Below are 21,185 nucleotides of genomic sequence, written 5' to 3'. Positions count from 1 at the left end.
TAGCACTCTCTTTAAATTAAGAAATGCAAGCTCTTTGTTCTACGTCATTTTGAAGAAATGAATGCAAATAATCTCTAACTTGCCTTCGTTAAAATAACTTACATACACGTGTAAACGTGTCAAACATGACTAAGAGTTTTCCGATGTTTATGTCTTTTATTCGATGTCACGTTGTAATCGATATGTCATTAACTCCGAGTTCTTGTATATTCATAAATCAACGAATCTTTAAATTATCTCGTGTCAGTCTCATCTATGCTGGAGGCATCAACTAATTTTTATTTTTTTTTCAAAATAAAAATAGAGTCTGTCTATTACTTCTATATAAATGTATAGCTCTAATAATACAAAAATCCCAAAATCATTCAAACATAAAATCATTAATACCATGAGTAACAACATTAATTGAATGAACCTTAAGTAGTTTGTTCCAGATACAAGGAAAATTCAATCAACAATCAATCACACAAAAACCCAACACAACAATGTAGCAAATCCAAATCAAACCCTGGCTTGCTTAATTAAGTGGCTCACTGTGCAGCACCACTGTCTCCACTGTTAGCCCCGGTCCAAACCCAAACAAAACACCCCAGTCTAGACCCTCCCCGGTGGTGCTCATTCCCTCCTTGGTGGCGGACTTTCTCATCTCATCCAGGATAAACAGAACGCATGCACTTGACATGTTTCCATACTCGCTTAACACGTGTCTAGTTGAACGTAATTTTTCGGGGTTTAGGGCTAATTTTTCTTCCACTTGGTCCAAAATTGCTGGACCACCAGGATGAGCAATCCAGAAAATCGAGTTCCAATCAGATATACCTATCAAAAATACAATATAAATAAATACATTTACTTCTAGTTCGAAGTGGTTTAACATGATATTAAAGTAGTTAAATTTCATGAGATCAATTTTTTTTACTATTCATTTATAATTTTGTGAATGTGCGCCGACTGATTCATGTCACTTTTTAAGTGAAAAAATTACTTTTTGAAAGTGATTTTTACCAAGATAAGTAGATTAATTATTTTCAATTTAAATCAATACAACGTATTATTTATTTTCTTTCAGTGGAAAAATTAATGAGTATACCTAGAGGCTGGAATGCTTCAGTCAGGCTTTTTTCAATGTTCTTTGATATCAATCCCGGAACATCCTTGAGAAGATGAAATGTTAATCCAACCTCACGTAAATGGCCATCAATGGCACCTTCACTATCTGGTAGTATAGTTTGTGCGGCTGAAACCAACTGAAAAAGTGGCCGCTCCACCCCAATCACCGGGTCTGAACCCACAATCACGGCGGCGGCGCCGTCGCCAAACAGTGCCTGCCCAACTAGACTATCCAAATGAGTGTCATCCGGTCCCCGGAAAGTAACCGCTGTAATTTCCGAGCATACTACCAAAACCCGTGCCCCTTTATTGTTCTCCGCCAAGTCCTTGGCCATGCGCAAGACTGTGCCGCCGGCGAAGCAGCCCTGTTGGTACATCATGAAGCGTTTCACCGAGGGGCGAAGACCGAGGAGTTTGGTGAGTTGGTAGTCCGCGCCGGGCATGTCCACCCCACTGGTGGTGCAGAAGACTAAATGGGTGATTTTTGACTTAGACTGGCCCCATTCCTTGATTGCTTTTTGTGCAGCTTCCTTGCCTAGTTTTGGCACTTCCACCACCACAATATCTTGCCTTGCATCGAGTGATGGTGCCATGTATTCACACATGTGAGGATTCTCTTTCAGAATTTCTTCTGTCAAGTGCATGTAACGTTTTCTGATCATCGATTTATCACCTGCAAACATAAGATCGCGTTTTTTATACACTATTAGACACAAAATGTAAAATAATAGACGATAGAATTTTTTATTTTTTCTTTCTTTAATTCCGTCTCGTCCAACCGAAAACCTAAGATCATCTCCAATGCAACAGTGTGAATTATTGTATACGACGAGCAAAATGGGAATGGGGAGAAGAGCACATTCAATAGATGTACAAAAGAGAAAATGGAGAGAAAGAGCGAATAAAGTATAATAAATTATATAGAGACATTCTTGATTAAAGATAAATTAATAAAAAATTAAGTGGGTCGTCCACCATTTTCTTGTCATGTAAGCATTTTGACGTGACAAACTTTTTGATGTCATCCACAGTCGCATCGTGCTTTCTTAATGATATAGGTAGCATTAAAGCCTAGTAGTAAAATAAGTAGTGCAAACACAAATAAGCTTCCATGCAATAACAAAATGTTACATACTGGTCTAACTATTTAGTCTGATTTCAAGCTTAAATTTTCAGTTTGATTTTCAAATTTTCTTCGAAAACATGTCAAAATAATCAAGATTTTTCGAGTTTTCAAGAATTTTAGTCCGTGTCATGTATAAAACAAATAATTATGATAGGCACGTTCGAAGGAGAAAGAAAGAGAGAGGAGCTTACACATGCGTTTAAATTTTTCTTTAAGCTCTGTTTTGTGTTCACTATTTGTGATGCGGAAATAGTAATCTGGATAAGTGCTCTGGTAGACACAATTCGAAGGCGTTGCTGTCCCGATAGCCATGATGGTGGCGGGACCTTCAGCCCTTTGAGCGCGGCGAACCTCCTCAACGGTGAACATTTTTGCCGGAAAATTTAAAATTTTAAGTGGCACAGCCTCTATGCTTGTCGGAGAGAGAACTTGAAATGTTTTAGTGTGAGAAATTGAGGAGATAAATGGAGTCTATATAAAGACCTGGGAAGGCCATGGTAGCTGAGATTCACGTGTATGGGCAACCATTTTAGAGGCCAGGTGGCACGTGACTTGTGTACCAGCCCGGTTCGTTCTCTCGTACTTGCCTATCAAACCCTCCGAATGATTAGGCCTTGTGATTATGATAATTGATTGTTCGACAGTTAGAAAGAAAAGTGGATTCTATTTGTGAGTGAAGAAGTAAAAAATGACTTGTGAAATAGTGAAATAACGATCAAAAATCAAATTTTTTGAGGTGAAAATTTGCTATCGGGGCAAAGTAATTACACTAAAACAATTTAGAAAATTTGGATGAGTTAAATTTTTTAAGGAGGAAATTAGGAAGGACCCTGCTGTTTGTACTTGCTAAAAGCCAGGGTCAAATTCAGGCGCCCCCTATTGGAGGGGGTGGCTGTTCGCAGAAGTCGCTCCTCCAATAGGGGGCGCCACTTGGCATCTTTGGATTTGGCTAGACCAAGTAGTTTTACCCAATTAGGAATCTGTGGAATATCTTTTATGTCCCATATGTCTATTCCTTTTCTACTGTAAGCCCTTATTCTGCCTATTTTTTCGGTTCCATCATCATTGCCCCGATGTTTTTTATTACGATGACCAATGCATGTTTTGACATGCTCTTAAAATTGAATCGTACTAAGCTCTGATATAGATACATGTGGTATGTCCAAATAGCCTATGAACTTTGAGAAGTGTTACATGTACAGCACATTTGACAGCATTGTTGATAGTCCTCTAACACGTGGGGGGTGGAGCCTGCAACTAAAATAATTACATTCCCCACATTTGTGAGAAGGCTGTCAAAAGTACAGCAGTTTGCATAATTTTCCATGAACTTTATATGATAAGAAAAGAAAATAACAGAGATTGAAAGAGTCAATAGGTCAAAATTATTGGATTAACATGAACCTAGCGTTTTTTCTTAACTAAAATTGTTTGCAGTGTGTATTATATATATATAAATAATAAATAAAGTTCAACTTAAAAGGGAAATATGTCTAATCATAAAAATAATAAACTCAATAAGCGTGTTTGAGCTACATTATTCTGTACGAATGTATTATGGAATAGTAGATTGATGGAAACTGTGCGGTTAAAAAATGAGGAAAAGTTTTGAATTTATGTGTAATATAAATTTATTGAAGAATGTGTGACTGAAATGATGTCTAATCACTATTTAAGAATATGTTTTTTTTTTAATTTTAATTATGTGACTCAAATAGAGCCTAAGAATGATAGAATCTAGAATAGAATCTATTCTTTATCCATCTAGTTAAATACTCGATAAGCTCCATGGTAGCTATCTAAACTACCTACTGTTGATCTCAACATCTGATCATATTTCAAAATTGGATCGTATATTTAATCATCCATTTCTTATGGATATAACTAAAAGCATCGCAGAATAATCTTATTTTGGATTAAAAAGGCATAGCTTCTTGCCGAACTCGTAACTAGTAATTGTCATTGATAAAGTCTCGATGCTTAATATACTTGAACCGAAAAAAAAGCAGGAATTTCATCTTTATCTTAGCTGATACTGCTAAAAATTCATACTATCCATGTCGATCTCTATATATCCTTTCCTCTTGTGGAGGATCCTCTAGGGACGAATCCTTTCCTTTAGCCGGAGATTCCTCTTGGTTAACTTAATTGTGATGTAATTGAACTCCAATAATTTGTCGTGTTATATACCCAAAAAAAAAAAAAAAAAAATTTAAACAAAAAAAAAAAAAAAAAAAAAAAATTTTTTAACACGAAGAATAATAATACATATAAATTCTTTGATTTCAGTGTGGGTTTGGGACCCACTGACCTCTGCTCCCTCCTCCTTTGCTCGTTTGGCGTCTATTTAATTAATTTATAACCCCCGTTTATTTCTCATTCCTTTTTCATTAAAATAAAAAGTATAATCGTTATCTATCACATCAAACCACCAAATTTAAATTTCTATCTCTTGTGTGAAATTCATAGTGACTATATTTTTCATTCCCATTCTCATGAAAATGGGAAACAAACGAGGCCATAAATAGGTCAAATCTATTATTTATCCACATATTTTGCAAATTTCACAAATATTATATATTATTCACAACTTATTTTTAAATATTTATAATTTAAACCGATTACAATGTCTTTTCAAATATGTACTAAATTGCTTGATATAGAACAATTTAACTTTTCAATATTTATTTAAAGTTTTGTTAGTCGTGTGATTTCCACTTATATATATTTAGGCTTTGTTTGACCTACATTATTTCAAAAAAATAAATTATTAAACAGTGGTTTGATATCATTTCAACTACACATTATTTAATAAAATAATATTATATGTAAATTCAAAATTTTTCCTTATTTTTTAAACACATATTTTTCATCAATATACTATTCAAAAATACATTTTTATAAAATAACGCGGCTCAAACAAGGGCTTAGAATTTGTGGTATAACGTGGACCTGATGAGCACGACTATGGTGCTCCAAAGAAAAAACATTACCCAAAAATTTAGGACTTCAAACAGATTTTTTTCTTCTTCATCGCAACTTTTGCACAATTCGTCCCAAATCTTAAAAGATCAAATTAATAATATTTGAAGATCCTCTCCTTCTCTTAGTTCCCATATTTTCAGTTACCCAAAAAAAAAAAAAAAAAAAAAAAAAAAAAAAAAAAAGGGAAAAAAAAATTTAACCTTCAACATAAATGTTTGTGTTGCTATGCTTCATCTATTTCATATTTTCTAGCTTTCAAATAAATTCTCTGAATAAAGATTATTAAATTGAGGAATTGATCACAGTTCCGATATATATAAAATTCATATTAACTTTTCAAATTCAATCTATATGTTTTACATAACAATGAATTTCAACTGTTTGGACTAGAATAATATCAAATTTCAATTTTATGGGTATTTATCCTTTAAAGACTAGATATACTATCCAAAAAAAATTCCTTATCATTAATTATCCCAAGTATCGTGTTCAACCTCGTTCAGTATCATTTGTAAATATAGTTAATTTAAATGAATTTTTAAGGCTTTCTCAACCACAATTTTAGCAGAGTTTTCTCCAAAAAATAAAATGATTTTGCAAGTGACAGTTTTGACGAATTGAAACAAATTATATAAATACAATGATATGACAAAATGAAATGAATTACGGCATGAAACCCAAGTTTTCAAGTGAAATATAGCATTTTCAAAATTCGAAGTGCAACATGACCACCTTTCCTCACATTATTTCACAAGTACGAGTTGAGACACCTTATGTTTTAAGACAATGAAATATTTATTTAGAAAAATGACTAGATCACGTTCTAGATTGAGTCGGGCTTATTGATGGCCAAACCTATTTTATGCGCTACCCCGACTCCCACACTAAGAAAGAAAAAGAAAAGAAATCGTTTAATACTAAGTTTCACTACTTTCATATACAAGCAACACACTCGAAAGAAATATTATAGGAGAGAATCTAGTTTTGTACAATATGTTTATATGAATTCTAGTAAATAAACAAAATGTATGATGTAAATAATCAGTTATGTTAACTAAATTATATATGAATGAAAATTTGGTCAAGTGATTGCAAATGCCTCTAAAAATCTAAAAATTATAGAAAAGGATTATTATGCTAATTAATGGAAGGTTGGGATGGGTATGTGACCAAAATATAGTTGTGACACGATTACTATTTAGCTCAAAGGTTGATGACAAATGACACAAAAAAAATAAATCCTAAAGTATTCTACATTAATAATTCAAAACATTTCAAAAAGGTTGGAAAACTTATCGTCCCATGGCCATTATTGTAGACTTGGAAAAAATCTATAAATGCATGCTTTATTGAAATTCATTTTGATTTTATGTAACACATGGCCTTGATTCTTCCACATTGTAATTAGATTAGGAGTAAAAGATGAATATTTGGCCACGTTTCTGCAGCATCATCACAATGTGAATATTGAGTTAGGTAGCCCCATTTTTTAGTTTGATCTATATTGTCAAGTAGGATTGTACGTGATAAATTACTCGAACTCGACTTCTACTCCAAATTTTAGTTGTATGTTCTTTTACATTCGAGTAACTTCTAATTTAGAAATTACTCAAAACATTTTTATGTACTCCTATGCTATTTTGATTGTGTCAAGTGTGTAATATTTTCAATCAAAATTTAACTTTGTAACGATTGAGTCAACTATTTGCAAAAGATTAGCGACCAAAGGTTAATTATGACCCTTCATTTTCCACTTTTGTAGTTTTAAAGGTTTTAGAGCATCTACAAGATACTTTAAATATAAGGCCATCTATATTTTAACGATCAACCCTTAAAATAATGCTATAAATGACTTCAAATTAAAATTTTAAAATAAAGAGTGATTTTTGGAGAGTCAAACTCACTCTCAATAATAAAATGTATTCAAAGTATTTCGATTCTCAATGTTGAAAAATAATATAATAATTTTTTAGAATAGTAAAATTCAGTGTTAAGAATAAAATTTTTGTTGAAGTATTTAAAAATTTTTATTCTCTCACTTAGTAATTTCCAAATTTTTTTACAATTATTGCATAATTACGTAGCAGAATTAAAAACATAGTGGGGAAGAATACTAGAACTATAAATAAATATAGCGCATACGTATGAAGAAATTAAAGCATTGTTACTAAGGAATCTCAAAATGTTAGTTGGGTTGAAAGATGAATATTTGGCCACGTCCACGCGACCCCGTCGCACTCTCAATGTCATTGTCCTTGTTCCTAGTATGCTTGCAATGGGTATATCATGTCACTTCTAATTAAGAGTAACAAAAAGAGACAAAAATTTTCTCGTCAAGTGGCGGGAGTGCAATAGAAAAGTTAAAAACTTTCGCCTAATCATACTTCAAGTCATAATGTCGAGTGGAGTTTCTCCATGTCTCTTGTTTGTATTCAGATTCTTTACTCGGAGAAAAAAATTATAAATTTAATATCGTATCTAAAATTGGGAAAGTTCATTCATTTTAGTCTCCCTCGATGTATCCAAAAACGTTGCCCGCATATTCTCTTGTTCTTGAATTGAACTTTTTATTAAAATTTTGAATATTCGATTGTGTATTGCTTATGTCTTTCTCAATTAATAGTTGACCAAATTTTAAGACTATCACTCTAGAGCAAATCTTAGGTTTGACCTCCTCCAAAAATACGTTTCTCAAGCTCACGTTCATTAGGAACCGGAACATCGTTATTCTTGATGTGACTTTCATCAGGTTGGTCGATCGAGTTGGCATCTAATCTATTTGAAAGCTGTCCATTCACCTTTTAACCAATAACACTTTTAACTAAATCTTGCGTAGCATACTAAATTCGTGAGGAAATTTAATTCTGTGACTTTTTGAAATATTTAATATCCCTACTTCACTTGATTCGCATCCCAATTTGTAAGAAGATCCCAAGCTTTATTGGATTAGGGGTGACAAAAATGGGCTAAGACTCAAATGAGTACACATATTTCATGTTTGGCATATTCACATGAATCACCATTTTGTTAGGGCATGTTAAGAATAAATTTAACATTAAGACTGAACTTCTTTATAATTAACTTTAGGTAGGACCTAAAGGTGAGGATTTGATGAGTAAAATCCATTGTCCAATCCGAATTGGTTTTTATCCCCAAAGAAAATAAAAATAACAACAACAACAACAACAACAATAATAATAGAATATCGAAAAAAAAGTACCTTGAAGAGGATGAACATAATCAGCATGTAACTCTCTTTAATTAAAGAGATACAAGTGCTTTGTTGTACGTCATTTTCTAGAATCTAATCTAACGAATCTCTAACTTGTCTTCATTAAAATAACTAAAGAATAGCATGGAAACGTGTCAAACATGATGAAGAGTTTCTCAATATTTATGCCTTTTATTCGATGTCACGTTGTAATCAATACATCATTAACTCCAAATTCATGTTTATTCATAAAATCATTGAATCTTTTAATTATCTAGTATCAATCGTGTTATACGTTAAAGGCGTCAACTAACTATTTTTGAAAAGACTTACCATTAATGCTTCAAAAGTATAAACATATAACTATAATAATACTAAAATTCAAAAATCATTGAAATAAATAATCATTAAGAGAACGTATATTATCACCATGAATAAAGAACATTAATTGAATGAACCTAACATACAATGAACAGCCAATCAACAATCAATTAATGAAAAACCCAAACACATCAATGTTGCAAATCCCAATCCCAATCCAAATCCAAATCAAACCCTGGCTTGCTTTGGCACAATAGGCAGCACCACCATCTCCTTCGTTAGCCCCGATCCAAATCCAAACAGAACACCCTAGTTTAGCTCCTCTCCGGTGGTGCTCATCCCCTTTTTGGTGGCGCACTTTCTCATCTCATCCCAGGATAAATAGAAAACACGCACTTGACTTATTTCCATGCCCACTTAACACGTGCCTAGTTGAATGCAGTTTCTTGGGTTTTAGGGCTAATTTTGCTTCCATTTCATCCAAAATTGTTGGATCGTCGGGATGAGGAAACCAAAAAATTGAGTTCCAACGAGATATACCTATCAAAGATAGAATATAAATAATAAATTCATTTCTAATTCGAAGTAGTTTAACATGAAATTAAAGCGGTAAAATTTCGTTAGATCAATTTTTTCGCCACTCATTTATAGCCCTTGTTTGAGGCCATATTATTTTCCTTGGAATGAATTTTTGAATAGTGTATTGATAAGAAATATGTGGTTAAAAAAAAAAAGAAAATTTTTGGATTTGCATATAATATTATTTTATTGAAAAAATGTGTAAATGAAATGACGTCAAATTACTGTTTAAGAATATATATATATATATATATATATATATATTAAAATGTGATTCAAACGTGCCGATAATTTTGTGAATGTAAATCCGAACTTTGATGAAACCAATGAATTAGTAGCGAGTCAAATATAAAATTTAACTAAATAATTTTTGGTCAGATTGACTAATCTCGAAAAAGTAATAGCTAGAGCTTGTTCGTTTGCATATCATTAATTACTTTGTTTTCTTGCCACTTTTAAGTGAAAAAAAGTTACTTTTTGAAATTGACTTTTACCTTAAAGCATTATTCATTTATTCCTATGGAATCTAATGTTAGTTGGGTTGAAAGATGAATCTTTGGCCACGTCCATGCGTCCCCCGTCACACTCTCATTGTCGTTGTTACTAATTTAGTATGCTTCTTATGGGATATATCATGTGAATTTTTTTAAGCCGAAAAATGTGGCGTGATTTTATTAAATTTTTTTAAGCTTAGTCAAGCATTCTTCTCCAATGATCTAGTAGCGCTCTCTTTAAATTAAGAAATGCAAGCTCTTTGTTCTACGTCATTTTGAAGAAATGAATGCAAATAATCTCTAACTTGCCTTCGTTAAAATAACTTACATACACGTGTAAACGTGTCAAACATGACTAAGAGTTTTCCGATGTTTATGTCTTTTATTCGACGTCACGTTGTAATCAATATGTCATTAACTCCAAGTTCTAGTATATTCATAAATCAACGAATCTTTAAATTATCTCGTGTCAGTCTCATATATGCTGGAGGCATCAACTAATTTTTATTTTTTTTCAAAATAAAAATAGAGTCTGTCTATTACTTCTATATAAATGTATAGCTCTAATAATACAAAAATCCCAAAATCATTCAAACATAAAATCATTAATACCATGAGTAACAACATTAATTGAATGAACCTTAAGTAGTTTGTTCCAGATAAAAGGAAAATTCAATCAACAATCAATCACACAAAAACCCAACACAACAATGTAGCAAATCCAAATCAAACCCTGGCTTGCTTAATTAAGTGGCTCACTGTGCAGCACCACCGTCTCCACTGTTAGCCCCGGTCCAAACCCAAACAAAACACCCCAGTCTAGACCCTCCCCGGTGGTGGTCATTCCCTCCTTGGTGGCGGACTTTCTCATCTCATCCAGGATAAACAGAACGCATGCACTTGACATGTTTCCATACTCGCTTAACACGTGTCTAGTTGAACGTAATTTTTCGGGGTTTAGGGCTAATTTTTCTTCCACTTGGTCCAAAATTGCTGGACCACCAGGATGAGCAATCCAGAAAATCGAGTTCCAATCAGATATACCTATCAAAAATACAATATAAATAAATACATTTACTTCTAGTTCGAAGTGGTTTAACATGATATTAAAGTAGTTAAATTTCATGAGATCAATTTTTTTTACTATTCATTTATAATTTTGTGAATGTGCGCCGACTGATTCATGTCACTTTTTAAGTGAAAAAATTACTTTTTGAAAGTGATTTTTACCAAGATAAGTAGATTAATTATTTTCAATTTAAATCAATACAACGTATTATTTATTTTCTTTCAGTGGAAAAATTAATGAGTATACCTAGAGGCTGGAATGCTTCAGTCAGGCTTTTTTCAATGTTCTTTGATATCAATCCCGGAACATCCTTGAGAAGATGAAATGTTAATCCAACCTCACGTAAATGGCCATCAATGGCACCTTCACTATCTGGTAGTATAGTTTGTGCGGCTGAAACCAACTGAAAAAGTGGCCGCTCCACCCCAATCACCGGGTCTGAACCCACAATCACGGCGGCGGCGCCGTCGCCAAACAGTGCCTGCCCAACTAGACTATCCAAATGAGTGTCATCCGGTCCCCGGAAAGTAACCGCTGTAATTTCCGAGCATACTACCAAAACCCGTGCCCCTTTATTGTTCTCCGCCAAGTCCTTGGCCATGCGCAAGACTGTGCCGCCGGCGAAGCAGCCCTGTTGGTACATCATGAAGCGTTTCACCGAGGGGCGAAGACCGAGGAGTTTGGTGAGTTGGTAGTCCGCGCCGGGCATGTCCACCCCACTGGTGGTGCAGAAGATTAAATGGGTGATTTTTGATTTAGGCTGGCCCCATTCTTTGATTGCTTTTTGGGCAGCTTCTTTGCCTAGTTTTGGCACTTCCACAACCACAATATCTTGCCTTGCATCTAGTGAAGGTGCCTTGTATTCACATATGTGCCGGTTCTCTTTCAGGATTTCTTCTGTCAAGTGCATGTAACGTTTTCTGATCATCGATTTATCACCTGCAAACATAAGATCGCGTTTTTTATACACTATTAGACACAAAATGTAAAATAATAGACGATAGAATTTTTTATTTTTTCTTTCTTTAATTCCGTCTCGTCCAACCGAAAACCTAAGATCATCTCCAATGCAACAGTGTGAATTATTGTATACGACGAGCAAAATGGGAATGGGGAGAAGAGCACATTCAATAGATGTACAAAAGAGAAAATGGAGAGAAAGAGCGAATAAAGTATAATAAATTATATAGAGACATTCTTGATTAAAGATAAATTAATAAAAAATTAAGTGGGTCGTCCACCATTTTCTTGTCATGTAAGCATTTTGACGTGACAAACTTTTCGATGTCATCCACAGTCGCATCGTGCTTTCTTAATGATATAGGTAGCATTAAAGCCTAGTAGTAAAATAAGTAGTGCAAACACAAATAAGCTTCCATGCAATAACAAAATGTTACATACTGGTCTAACTATTTAGTCTGATTTCAAGCTTAAATTTTCAGTTTGATTTTCAAATTTTCTTCGAAAACATGTCAAAATAATCAAGATTTTTCGAGTTTTCAAGAATTTTAGTCCGTGTCATGTATAAAACAAATAATTATGATAGGCACGTTCGAAGGAGAAAGAAAGAGAGAGGAGCTTACACATGCGTTTAAATTTTTCTTTAAGCTCTGTTTTGTGTTCACTATTTGTGATGCGGAAATAGTAATCTGGATAAGTGCTCTGGTAGACACAATTCGAAGGCGTTGCTGTCCCGATAGCCATGATGGTGGCGGGACCTTCAGCCCTTTGAGCGCGGCGAACCTCCTCAACGGTGAACATTTTTGCCGGAAAATTTAAAATTTTAAGTGGCACAGCCTCTATGCTTGTCGGAGAGAGAACTTGAAATGTTTTAGTGTGAGAAATTGAGGAGATAAATGGAGTCTATATAAAGACCTGGGAAGGCCATGGTAGCTGAGATTCACGTGTATGGGCAACCATTTTAGAGGCCAGGTGGCACGTGACTTGTGTACCAGCCCGGTTCGTTCTCTCGTACTTGCCTATCAAACCCTCCGAATGATTAGGCCTTGTGATTATGATAATTGATTGTTCGACAGTTAGAAAGAAAAGTGGATTCTATTTGTGAGTGAAGAAGTAAAAAATGACTTGTGAAATAGTGAAATAACGATCAAAAATCAAATTTTTTGAGGTGAAAATTTGCTATCGGGGCAAAGTAATTACACTAAAACAATTTAGAAAATTTGGATGAGTTAAATTTTTTAAGGAGGAAATTAGGAAGGACCCTGCTGTTTGTACTTGCTAAAAGCCAGGGTCAAATTCAGGCGCCTCCTATTGGAGGGGGTGGCTGTTCGCAGAAGTCGCTCCTCCAATAGGGGCGCCACTTGGCATCTTTGGATTTGGCTAGACCAAGTAGTTTTACCCAATTAGGAATCTGTGGAATATCTTTTATGTCCCATATGTCTATTCCTTTTCTACTGTAAGCCCTTATTCTGCCTATTTTTTCGGTTCCATCATCATTGCCCCGATGTTTTTTATTACGATGACCAATGCATGTTTTGACATGCTCTTAAAATTGAATCGTACTAAGCTCTGATATAGATACATGTGGTATGTCCAAATAGCCTATGAACTTTGAGAAGTGTTACATGTACAGCACATTTGACAGCATTGTTGATAGTCCTCTAACACGTGGGGGGTGGAGCCTGCAACTAAAATAATTACATTCCCCACATTTGTGAGAAGGCTGTCAAAAGTACAGCAGTTTGCATAATTTTCCATGAACTTTATATGATAAGAAAAGAAAATAACAGAGATTGAAAGAGTCAATAGGTCAAAATTATTGGATTAACATGAACCTAGCGTTTTTTCTTAACTAAAATTGTTTGCAGTGTGTATTATATATATATAAATAATAAATAAAGTTCAACTTAAAAGGGAAATATGTCTAATCATAAAAATAATAAACTCAATAAGCGTGTTTGAGCTACATTATTCTGTACGAATGTATTATGGAATAGTAGATTGATGGAAACTGTGCGGTTAAAAAATGAGAAAAAGTTTTGAATTTATGTGTAATATAAATTTATTGAAGAATGTGTGACTGAAATGATGTCTAATCACTATTTAAGAATATGTTTTTTTTTTTATTTTAATTATGTGACTCAAATAGAGCCTAAGAATGATAGAATCTAGAATAGAATCTATTCTTTATCCATCTAGTTAAATACTCGATAAGCTCCATGGTAGCTATCTAAACTACCTACTGTTGATCTCAACATCTGATCATATTTCAAAATTGGATCGTATATCTAATCATCCATTTCTTATGGATATAACTAAAAGCATCGCAGAATAATCTTATTTTGGATTAAAAAGGCATAGCTTCTTGCCGAACTCGTAACTAGTAATTGTCATTGATAAAGTCTCGATGCTTAATATACTTGAACCGAAAAAAAAGCAGGAATTTCATCTTTATCTTAGCTGATACTGCTAAAAATTCATAGTATCCATGTCGATCTCTATATATCCTTTTCTCTTGTGGAGGATCCTCTAGGGACGAATCCTTTCCTTTAGCCGGAGATTCCTCTTGCTTGACTTAATTGTGATGTAATTGAACTCTAATAATTTGTCGTGTTATAATGTTCCACCAATCAGAACTTGAAACCAGTGACGGTTTAATTTAAATACCGAAAAAAAAAAATTTAAACACGAAGTATAATAATACATATAAATTCTTTGATTTCAGTGTGGGTTTGGGACCCACAGACCTCTACTCTTTCCTCCTTTGCTCGTTAATTTTTTTCTCATTAAAATGAAAAATGTGATCGTTATTTATCATATCAAGCCATCAAATTTGAATTTTTATCTCTTGTGTGAGATCCATAACGACTATATTTTTCATTCTCATTCTCATGAAAATGGGAAACAAACAAGGCCATAAATAGGCCAAATCTATTATTTATCCACATATTTTGCAAATTTCACAAATATTATATATTATTCACAAATCATTTTTAAATATTTATAATTTAAACCGATTACAATGTCTTTTCAAATATGTACTAAATTGCTTGATATAGAACAATTTAACTTTTCAATATTTATTTAAAGTTTTGTTAGTCGTGTGATTTCCACTTATATATATTTAGGCTTTGTTTGACCTACATTATTTCAAAAAAATAAATTATTAAACAGTGGTTTGATATCATTTCAACTACACATTATTTAATAAAATAATATTATATGTAAATTCAAAATTTTTCCTTATTTTTTAAACACATATTTTTCATCAATATACTATTCAAAAATACATTTTTATAAAATAACGCGGCTCAAACAAGGGCTTAGAATTTGTGGTATAACGTGGACCTGATGAGCACGACTATGGTGCTCCAAAGAAAAAACATTACCCAAAAATTTAGGACTTCAAACAGATTTTTTTCTTCTTCATCGCAACTTTTGCACAATTCGTCCCAAATCTTAAAAGATCAAATTAATAATATTTGAAGATCCTCTCCTTCTCTTAGTTCCCATATTTTCAGTTACCCAAAAAAAAAAAAAAAATATAATATATGCTTTCGTTGCATTTTATTATGTGATATCACTATGAGGAAAATTGATCTTAACAAAATTGAAAATAGCGATCTCTTACATAAAGGTCATTTCTACTGTGTTGTGATGCACTGATGTGTAACTAGAACATAATGCAATGGAATTATCTCCTATTCCTCTGTGGGGAGGATAAAAATTTTACATTTTATTATACTTTAATAAAATTCAAATATTATAACATTAAAAATGTGGAGCCCGCACAAATTGATAATAAATTTAAATAATAAATTACGTTGTTAGATCATATCTTGTTCACATAGAGAACCTCTTATTGAAAAGAATAATCCGATGTACATAAAACATATTAACAAAGTAAGATGCACATACGGCGTGATTGCAAAATATGTAATTCATTTGACTTTCTATAGATGTAGTGCAAAAATGCTAAACAAAATAAAAATGACAGAAAATTTTTACATTACGGACTCAAAATGTATTAAGAGTAAAACTAATACTAAATTCTTTACTTTTTCTTAAAATTGTTAAATCAAAATAAACGCAAGTAACTTCAATCTAATCAATATATATTACTTAGGCACTTTTCTAACTTCAAATATTCTTATGAAAATTCTCATTAATAGAAATCCATCAATGCAGTTGTCAACCCTAAAACACATACACACAACTTGCAGCTTAGATATATGTATAGCACAGACACAAGTCTCCTTCACTATGGGATTATATTGTTTTTGTCTCTTAGCTACCACAATATGGGATTCAAGGCAACTTGCAAGAAAAAGGCACAATCATTTAATGCAAAGCTTTTAATGAAAAGACTGAAATAGAAATTTGAAATGCACAAGAGGCTGAAAAAATAGAGACTTGTTCAAATATGAACCTCTTGGACCACGGGTTTGGTTTGGTTGGTGGAGAAAGATGTATAGAGAAATAATTGCATAACTAACTTGTGTTCGATGACGATAGTGTTAACGTGGATCATAGACTTGAAACCAAACATTTACGGTGGTGGAGAACCTCAATTGAACAATAAGTAGGATCCTTTATTACTGGGTTTTGGAGATACTACCTACCAAACTAAGTCACGTATAACAAGTGTCGTGCAAACGTGAGCAATATGATTGAAAAGAAGAAAAATAATAATATTGACACACAAAAATTTAAATAGTTCAACAATGTGCCTATGTATAAAATACGTGCAAATAATCAACTAATTAAAAACAGGGATACAATATGTTATTTATATACACTGGCGGATCCAGCACCTGGCCAGCCCTCGCAGCTTGATTCCCATTTAGTTCAAAATACATTTTTCTTTATTTTATTTTCAATCAAACATTCTTTAATAAAATAATGTTACACACAAATTAAAACTTTTTTTTTTAATTTTTAACTATACATTCTCCATCAAATCACTACTCTAAAATGTATTTTTTGCAAAAAATATTATATCAAATGAGCTCTTAATATTTTATTGCGGCCGATAGTCAACGGCCACCCGTACTGACTCAACATCCTAAATTCGCCACTGATTGTAGACTAAAACACATGCCTCTAGTCCCCATTGAAATAGCGTCACTAACACCAATGGTGTTGAATCTGAATCCCACCATTCCAGCCTTTCCAACACCTTCCTTAACTGCCTGAGCAAGCTTCAACAAATGCATATTACAAGTATTCCCCTCATACCACACTGAGGGAATGCCCACTTGGGGCCAATGGCGAATCTAGAATTGAGTGAGAACAGGCGGACTTTAACCGTAATAAAATATTAAAAATTAAATATAATAATTATTTTGAAAAAAAATTGAACATTTATATTTTTGTTACATAAAATTATGGATTTCACTAAATGATATAGTGGTAGGGTTTCTTGTAATTCAAAGGAAAGAACGTAGGTTCAAATCCATTTAATTGCATTAAAACAACTAAAATAAAATATATATTATTCTGTTACATTTAGTATCAAAATTTATTTAGTGCTATGGTGGTTAAATTTTTAATAACCTTAATGATATGTCACGGTTCGAATCCCACCTCTATTGCATTAGTTTTAGTAAAAATTGAAGAACTATAAAATTTGTGCAATAAATTTGATTAGGAAAAAAATCGGACCCTGCACCTCAATTTTGTAAGTAGAGACTCTAACCAAATGAGCTACTAGAGGTCTTTGTAGAAAATAGAAGTGGACTTAGGAGGAGGAAATGATTTTCTATTCAATTGTGGACTTGTCTTCAATTCCAAATTACATAGGTATTTATAGGACTTTCTATCACATAAGTTCATCCCCTCAATTTAATTCTACTACATGCACTACACTTTACTAGGTATACATTAATTAACAATACATGCATATATGAACCACAATTAACTAGATGCATATTAATTAATAATACGTGTTTCAAACTCTTAAATTCATTCAACTAAATTTAATAGGTTAAATACATGTTTATTTTTCTAACACCCTCCCTTAAACATGAATTTTGCATACTCCAAGCAAGCTTCTTAATGCCTTAAAAGTATTGAACTTAAGATATTTGGTGAGAATATCTCCAATTTGGTCTTGAGACTTCATAAAATTAATCTCCACTACCTTGTTTGCAATGCATTCACGCACAAAGTGATATTTGATATCTATATGCTTGTTACGTTCATGAAACAACAGATTCTTTGCTAAAGCAATGACTGATTTGTTATCCACACTTACTTCAGTAGGTGTTCTTTGTGCAAAATGAAGCTCATTCAACAAATTCCTTAAGCCAAACTGCTTGTGTAACACAAGAACTAATAGCAACATACTCAGCTTCACAAGTTGATCGAGTAACAATTGGTTGCTTCTTTGAGCTCCAAGTAAAAGTTGTGTTACCCATGTAAAATACAAATTCACTGGTACTCTTTCGATCATCAATGTCGCCAGCCCAATCACTATCATTGAAACCTCTAAGTCTGAAAACATTAGAGGGATAATAATGTAACCCGAAATCATGAGTACCTTTGATGTAACGAAAAAATCTCTTCGCAGCTTTCAAATGTGTTGTCATTGAAGCCTCCATATAACAACTAACCAGTCCAACTCCAAATAATATATCCGGCCTTGTACAAGTTAAATATCTCAGGCTTCCAACTAAGCTTCGAAACAAGGTTGAATCCACCTTTGCACCATCATCATATCTAGAAAGTTTGATGTTACATTCTACTGGAGTGTTAACTGGATTGTAATTGCTTATGTTGAATTTCTGTAGAACTTCTTTTGCATAATTTTTTTGTATGATGAAAATGCCTTCCTTTGGCTGCTTCACTTCTATCCCAAAATAATAGGACATAAGTCCTAAATCTGTCATCTCGAATTCATAGCACATTTTTCTCTTGAATTCTTCAAACATCTTTGGATTGCTGCATGTAAAAATTAGATCATCGACATACAGGTAAACAATCAGAACTCCATTGTCATTCACCTTAATGTAGAGAGCATGCTCATAAGGTCACTTGGTAAAGCCATTCTCCTGAAAATATTTATCAATTCTACAATTCCAAACCCTGGGTGTTTGCTTTAGTCTGTAAAGTGCTTTCTTTAATTTCAACACTTTGTCCCCATTTCCTTTTACTACAAAGTCGGAGGGTTGTTGCACATAGACCTTTTCTTCAAGATAGTCACTGAGAAAGGCTGACTTGACATCCATTTGAAAAATCTTTCACTTGTTTTGAGAAGCCAAAGAAATTATCAATCGTATGGTCTCGAGCCGAGCTACTGGAGCGAAAACTTCTTCATAATCTATGCCTTGAAACTGTTTGTATTCTTTCACCACGAGTCTTGCTTTGTATTTCCACCTCTCCTTTTGAATTATTCTTAGTTTTGTACACCTATTTTACTCTGAAGGCAGCATGTCCCTTGGGAAGAGTTGTTAATTCCCAAGTATTATTCTTCTCAATTGCTCCGATTTCTTCATTTATGGCTTTTCTGAATTTATCATCCTCAGCAGCTTCATTAAAACCTATGGGCTTAATATTTGCAAATAGATAGAAGAAAGTAATATCATCAATTATCTCGATTTCTCGATATATATCATCAAGCCTCCTTGTACGTAAAGGCTTTTCACTTAAACTTCCTTCAGAAATATCAATTTTACCACGTGACGGTGATGTTAGGGGGTGGTGGTCTCACGTCTTTCTTCATTGTCATATTCTTCCTCCAAGAAAGGAAGAAAATCATAGTTATCTTCTTGAACATGCCAATTCCATGTTGCTTCCTCCACCTAAGTCCACCTCTATTTCTTAATTGCTCTGATTTTTTCATTCATGGCTTTTCTCCATTTCTCATCCTCAGAAGTTTCATTAAAACCTATGGGCTCAATATTTGCAAACAGACAAAAGAAAGTAATATCATCAATTCTTTTGATTTCTCAATATATATCACGAAGCCTCCTTGTACACAAAGGCTTTTCACTTGAACTTCCTTCAGAAACATCAATTTCACCATGTGATGGTGATGTTGGGGAAGTGGTGGTCTTACGTCTTTCTTCATTGTCATCTTCTTCCTCTAAGAAAAGAAGAAAATCATAGTTATCTTCTTGAACAAGCCAATTCCATGTTGCTTCCTTATCAAAATTCACATCTCTACTAATAAACATCCTCTCATCACTTGGATTATAGAGCTTGTAGCCTTTTGTTTTTGAATTATAGCTAATGAACACACATTTTTTACTCTTGTCATCAAGTTTCTAACGCTTCTCATAAAAAAACATGGACATATGCAATGCATCCAAATACCTTCAAATGAGATATTGTTGGTTTTCTCTCATTCCATGCTTCAAGTGGAGTCTTGTGGGCTAAAGGCTTTGTGGCACACTGGTTCAACAAGTAGACAGCACAATCGACAACTTCTGCCCAAAATTCTTTTAGCATTTTCTTTGTCTTCATCATGCTTCTTGCTATATTGAGAATTGTTCAGTTCTTTCGTTCAACAACACTATCTGCTGTGGAGATCCAAGAGCGGTTAGGAATCGACGAATTCTGTTGGCATCACAGAAGTCTTGAAAATTTCTGGAAGTGAATTCACCTCCTTTGTCTAATCTCACAGCCTGAATTTTAAATCCACTTTCTTTTTTAACAAGAGCTTTAAAATTTTGAAAGCACTTGAACACCTCCGATTTTTCTTTTAGAAAACACACCCATATTTTTCTACTGAAATCATCAATAAACAAAAGAAAATATTTGTTCTTACTAAAAGAACATGGAGTGATTGGCCCACACACATCGGTGTGTATCAATTGTAGTTGTTTTGAAACTCTTGATTGAGATTCCTTTGGAAAGACCTTTCTTGACTGCTTACCAAGAAGACATCCTTTACAAAGTTGATTAGGTTGATGTATTGGAGGCAAACCTTTCATTATTCCATTGCTAGCCATTGTTTTGAGCCCTCCAAAATTTATGTGCCCAAATCGTAAATGCCACAATCATGATGAGTCTTTATAACACGACGTCAAACACTTAGCCATATCAGTTTAAATAGACAACACAAACAAACGATTTTTAGCTATGAGTACTTTAGCAATCAAATGTCATGTATCATCCTTTAAAAACATGCTGCAACCTTTTGTGAATAAAACATAACCTTTCTCTAATAATAGACCCACACTCAAAATATTACTCTTCATATCTGGAGCATAATAAACATTTGAAATAAATTGGTGATTTCCATCTTTCATACGTATCAAGATTTTACCTTTCCCCCTTACTGGAATTTTGGAGGAATCCCCGAATGTGATATTGCCACCAACCTTC

General features: G+C 33.4%; 2 protein-coding genes across 2 annotated transcripts; both read right to left on the bottom strand.

Annotated features, from left to right (window-relative positions):
* Nucleotides 1-345: 345 nt before the first annotated feature.
* On the bottom strand, nt 346-2,701 carry LOC111374393 (chalcone synthase). Its single transcript, XM_022997058.1, has 3 exons — nt 2,428-2,701; nt 1,091-1,783; nt 346-819 (listed from the first exon to the last, which is right to left on the bottom strand). The coding sequence occupies exons 1-3, from the start codon at nt 2,603-2,605 to the stop codon at nt 518-520; spliced, it is 1,173 nt and encodes a 390-aa protein (XP_022852826.1). The 5' UTR covers nt 2,606-2,701; the 3' UTR covers nt 346-517.
* Nucleotides 2,702-10,396: 7,695 nt separating this feature from the next.
* Nucleotides 10,397-12,754, bottom strand: LOC111374392 (chalcone synthase-like). Its single transcript, XM_022997057.1, has 3 exons — nt 12,479-12,754; nt 11,142-11,834; nt 10,397-10,870 (listed from the first exon to the last, which is right to left on the bottom strand). Exons 1-3 carry the CDS (start codon nt 12,654-12,656, stop codon nt 10,569-10,571), a joined length of 1,173 nt encoding a protein of 390 aa, XP_022852825.1. The 5' UTR covers nt 12,657-12,754; the 3' UTR covers nt 10,397-10,568.
* Nucleotides 12,755-21,185: the final 8,431 nt, after the last annotated feature.

This window comes from Olea europaea, unplaced genomic scaffold (genome assembly GCF_002742605.1).
Source record: "Olea europaea var. sylvestris unplaced genomic scaffold, O_europaea_v1 scaffold1244, whole genome shotgun sequence".
Lineage (NCBI taxonomy): Eukaryota > Viridiplantae > Streptophyta > Magnoliopsida > Lamiales > Oleaceae > Olea > Olea europaea.
This window is presented reverse-complemented; position numbering and strand designations above follow the sequence as displayed.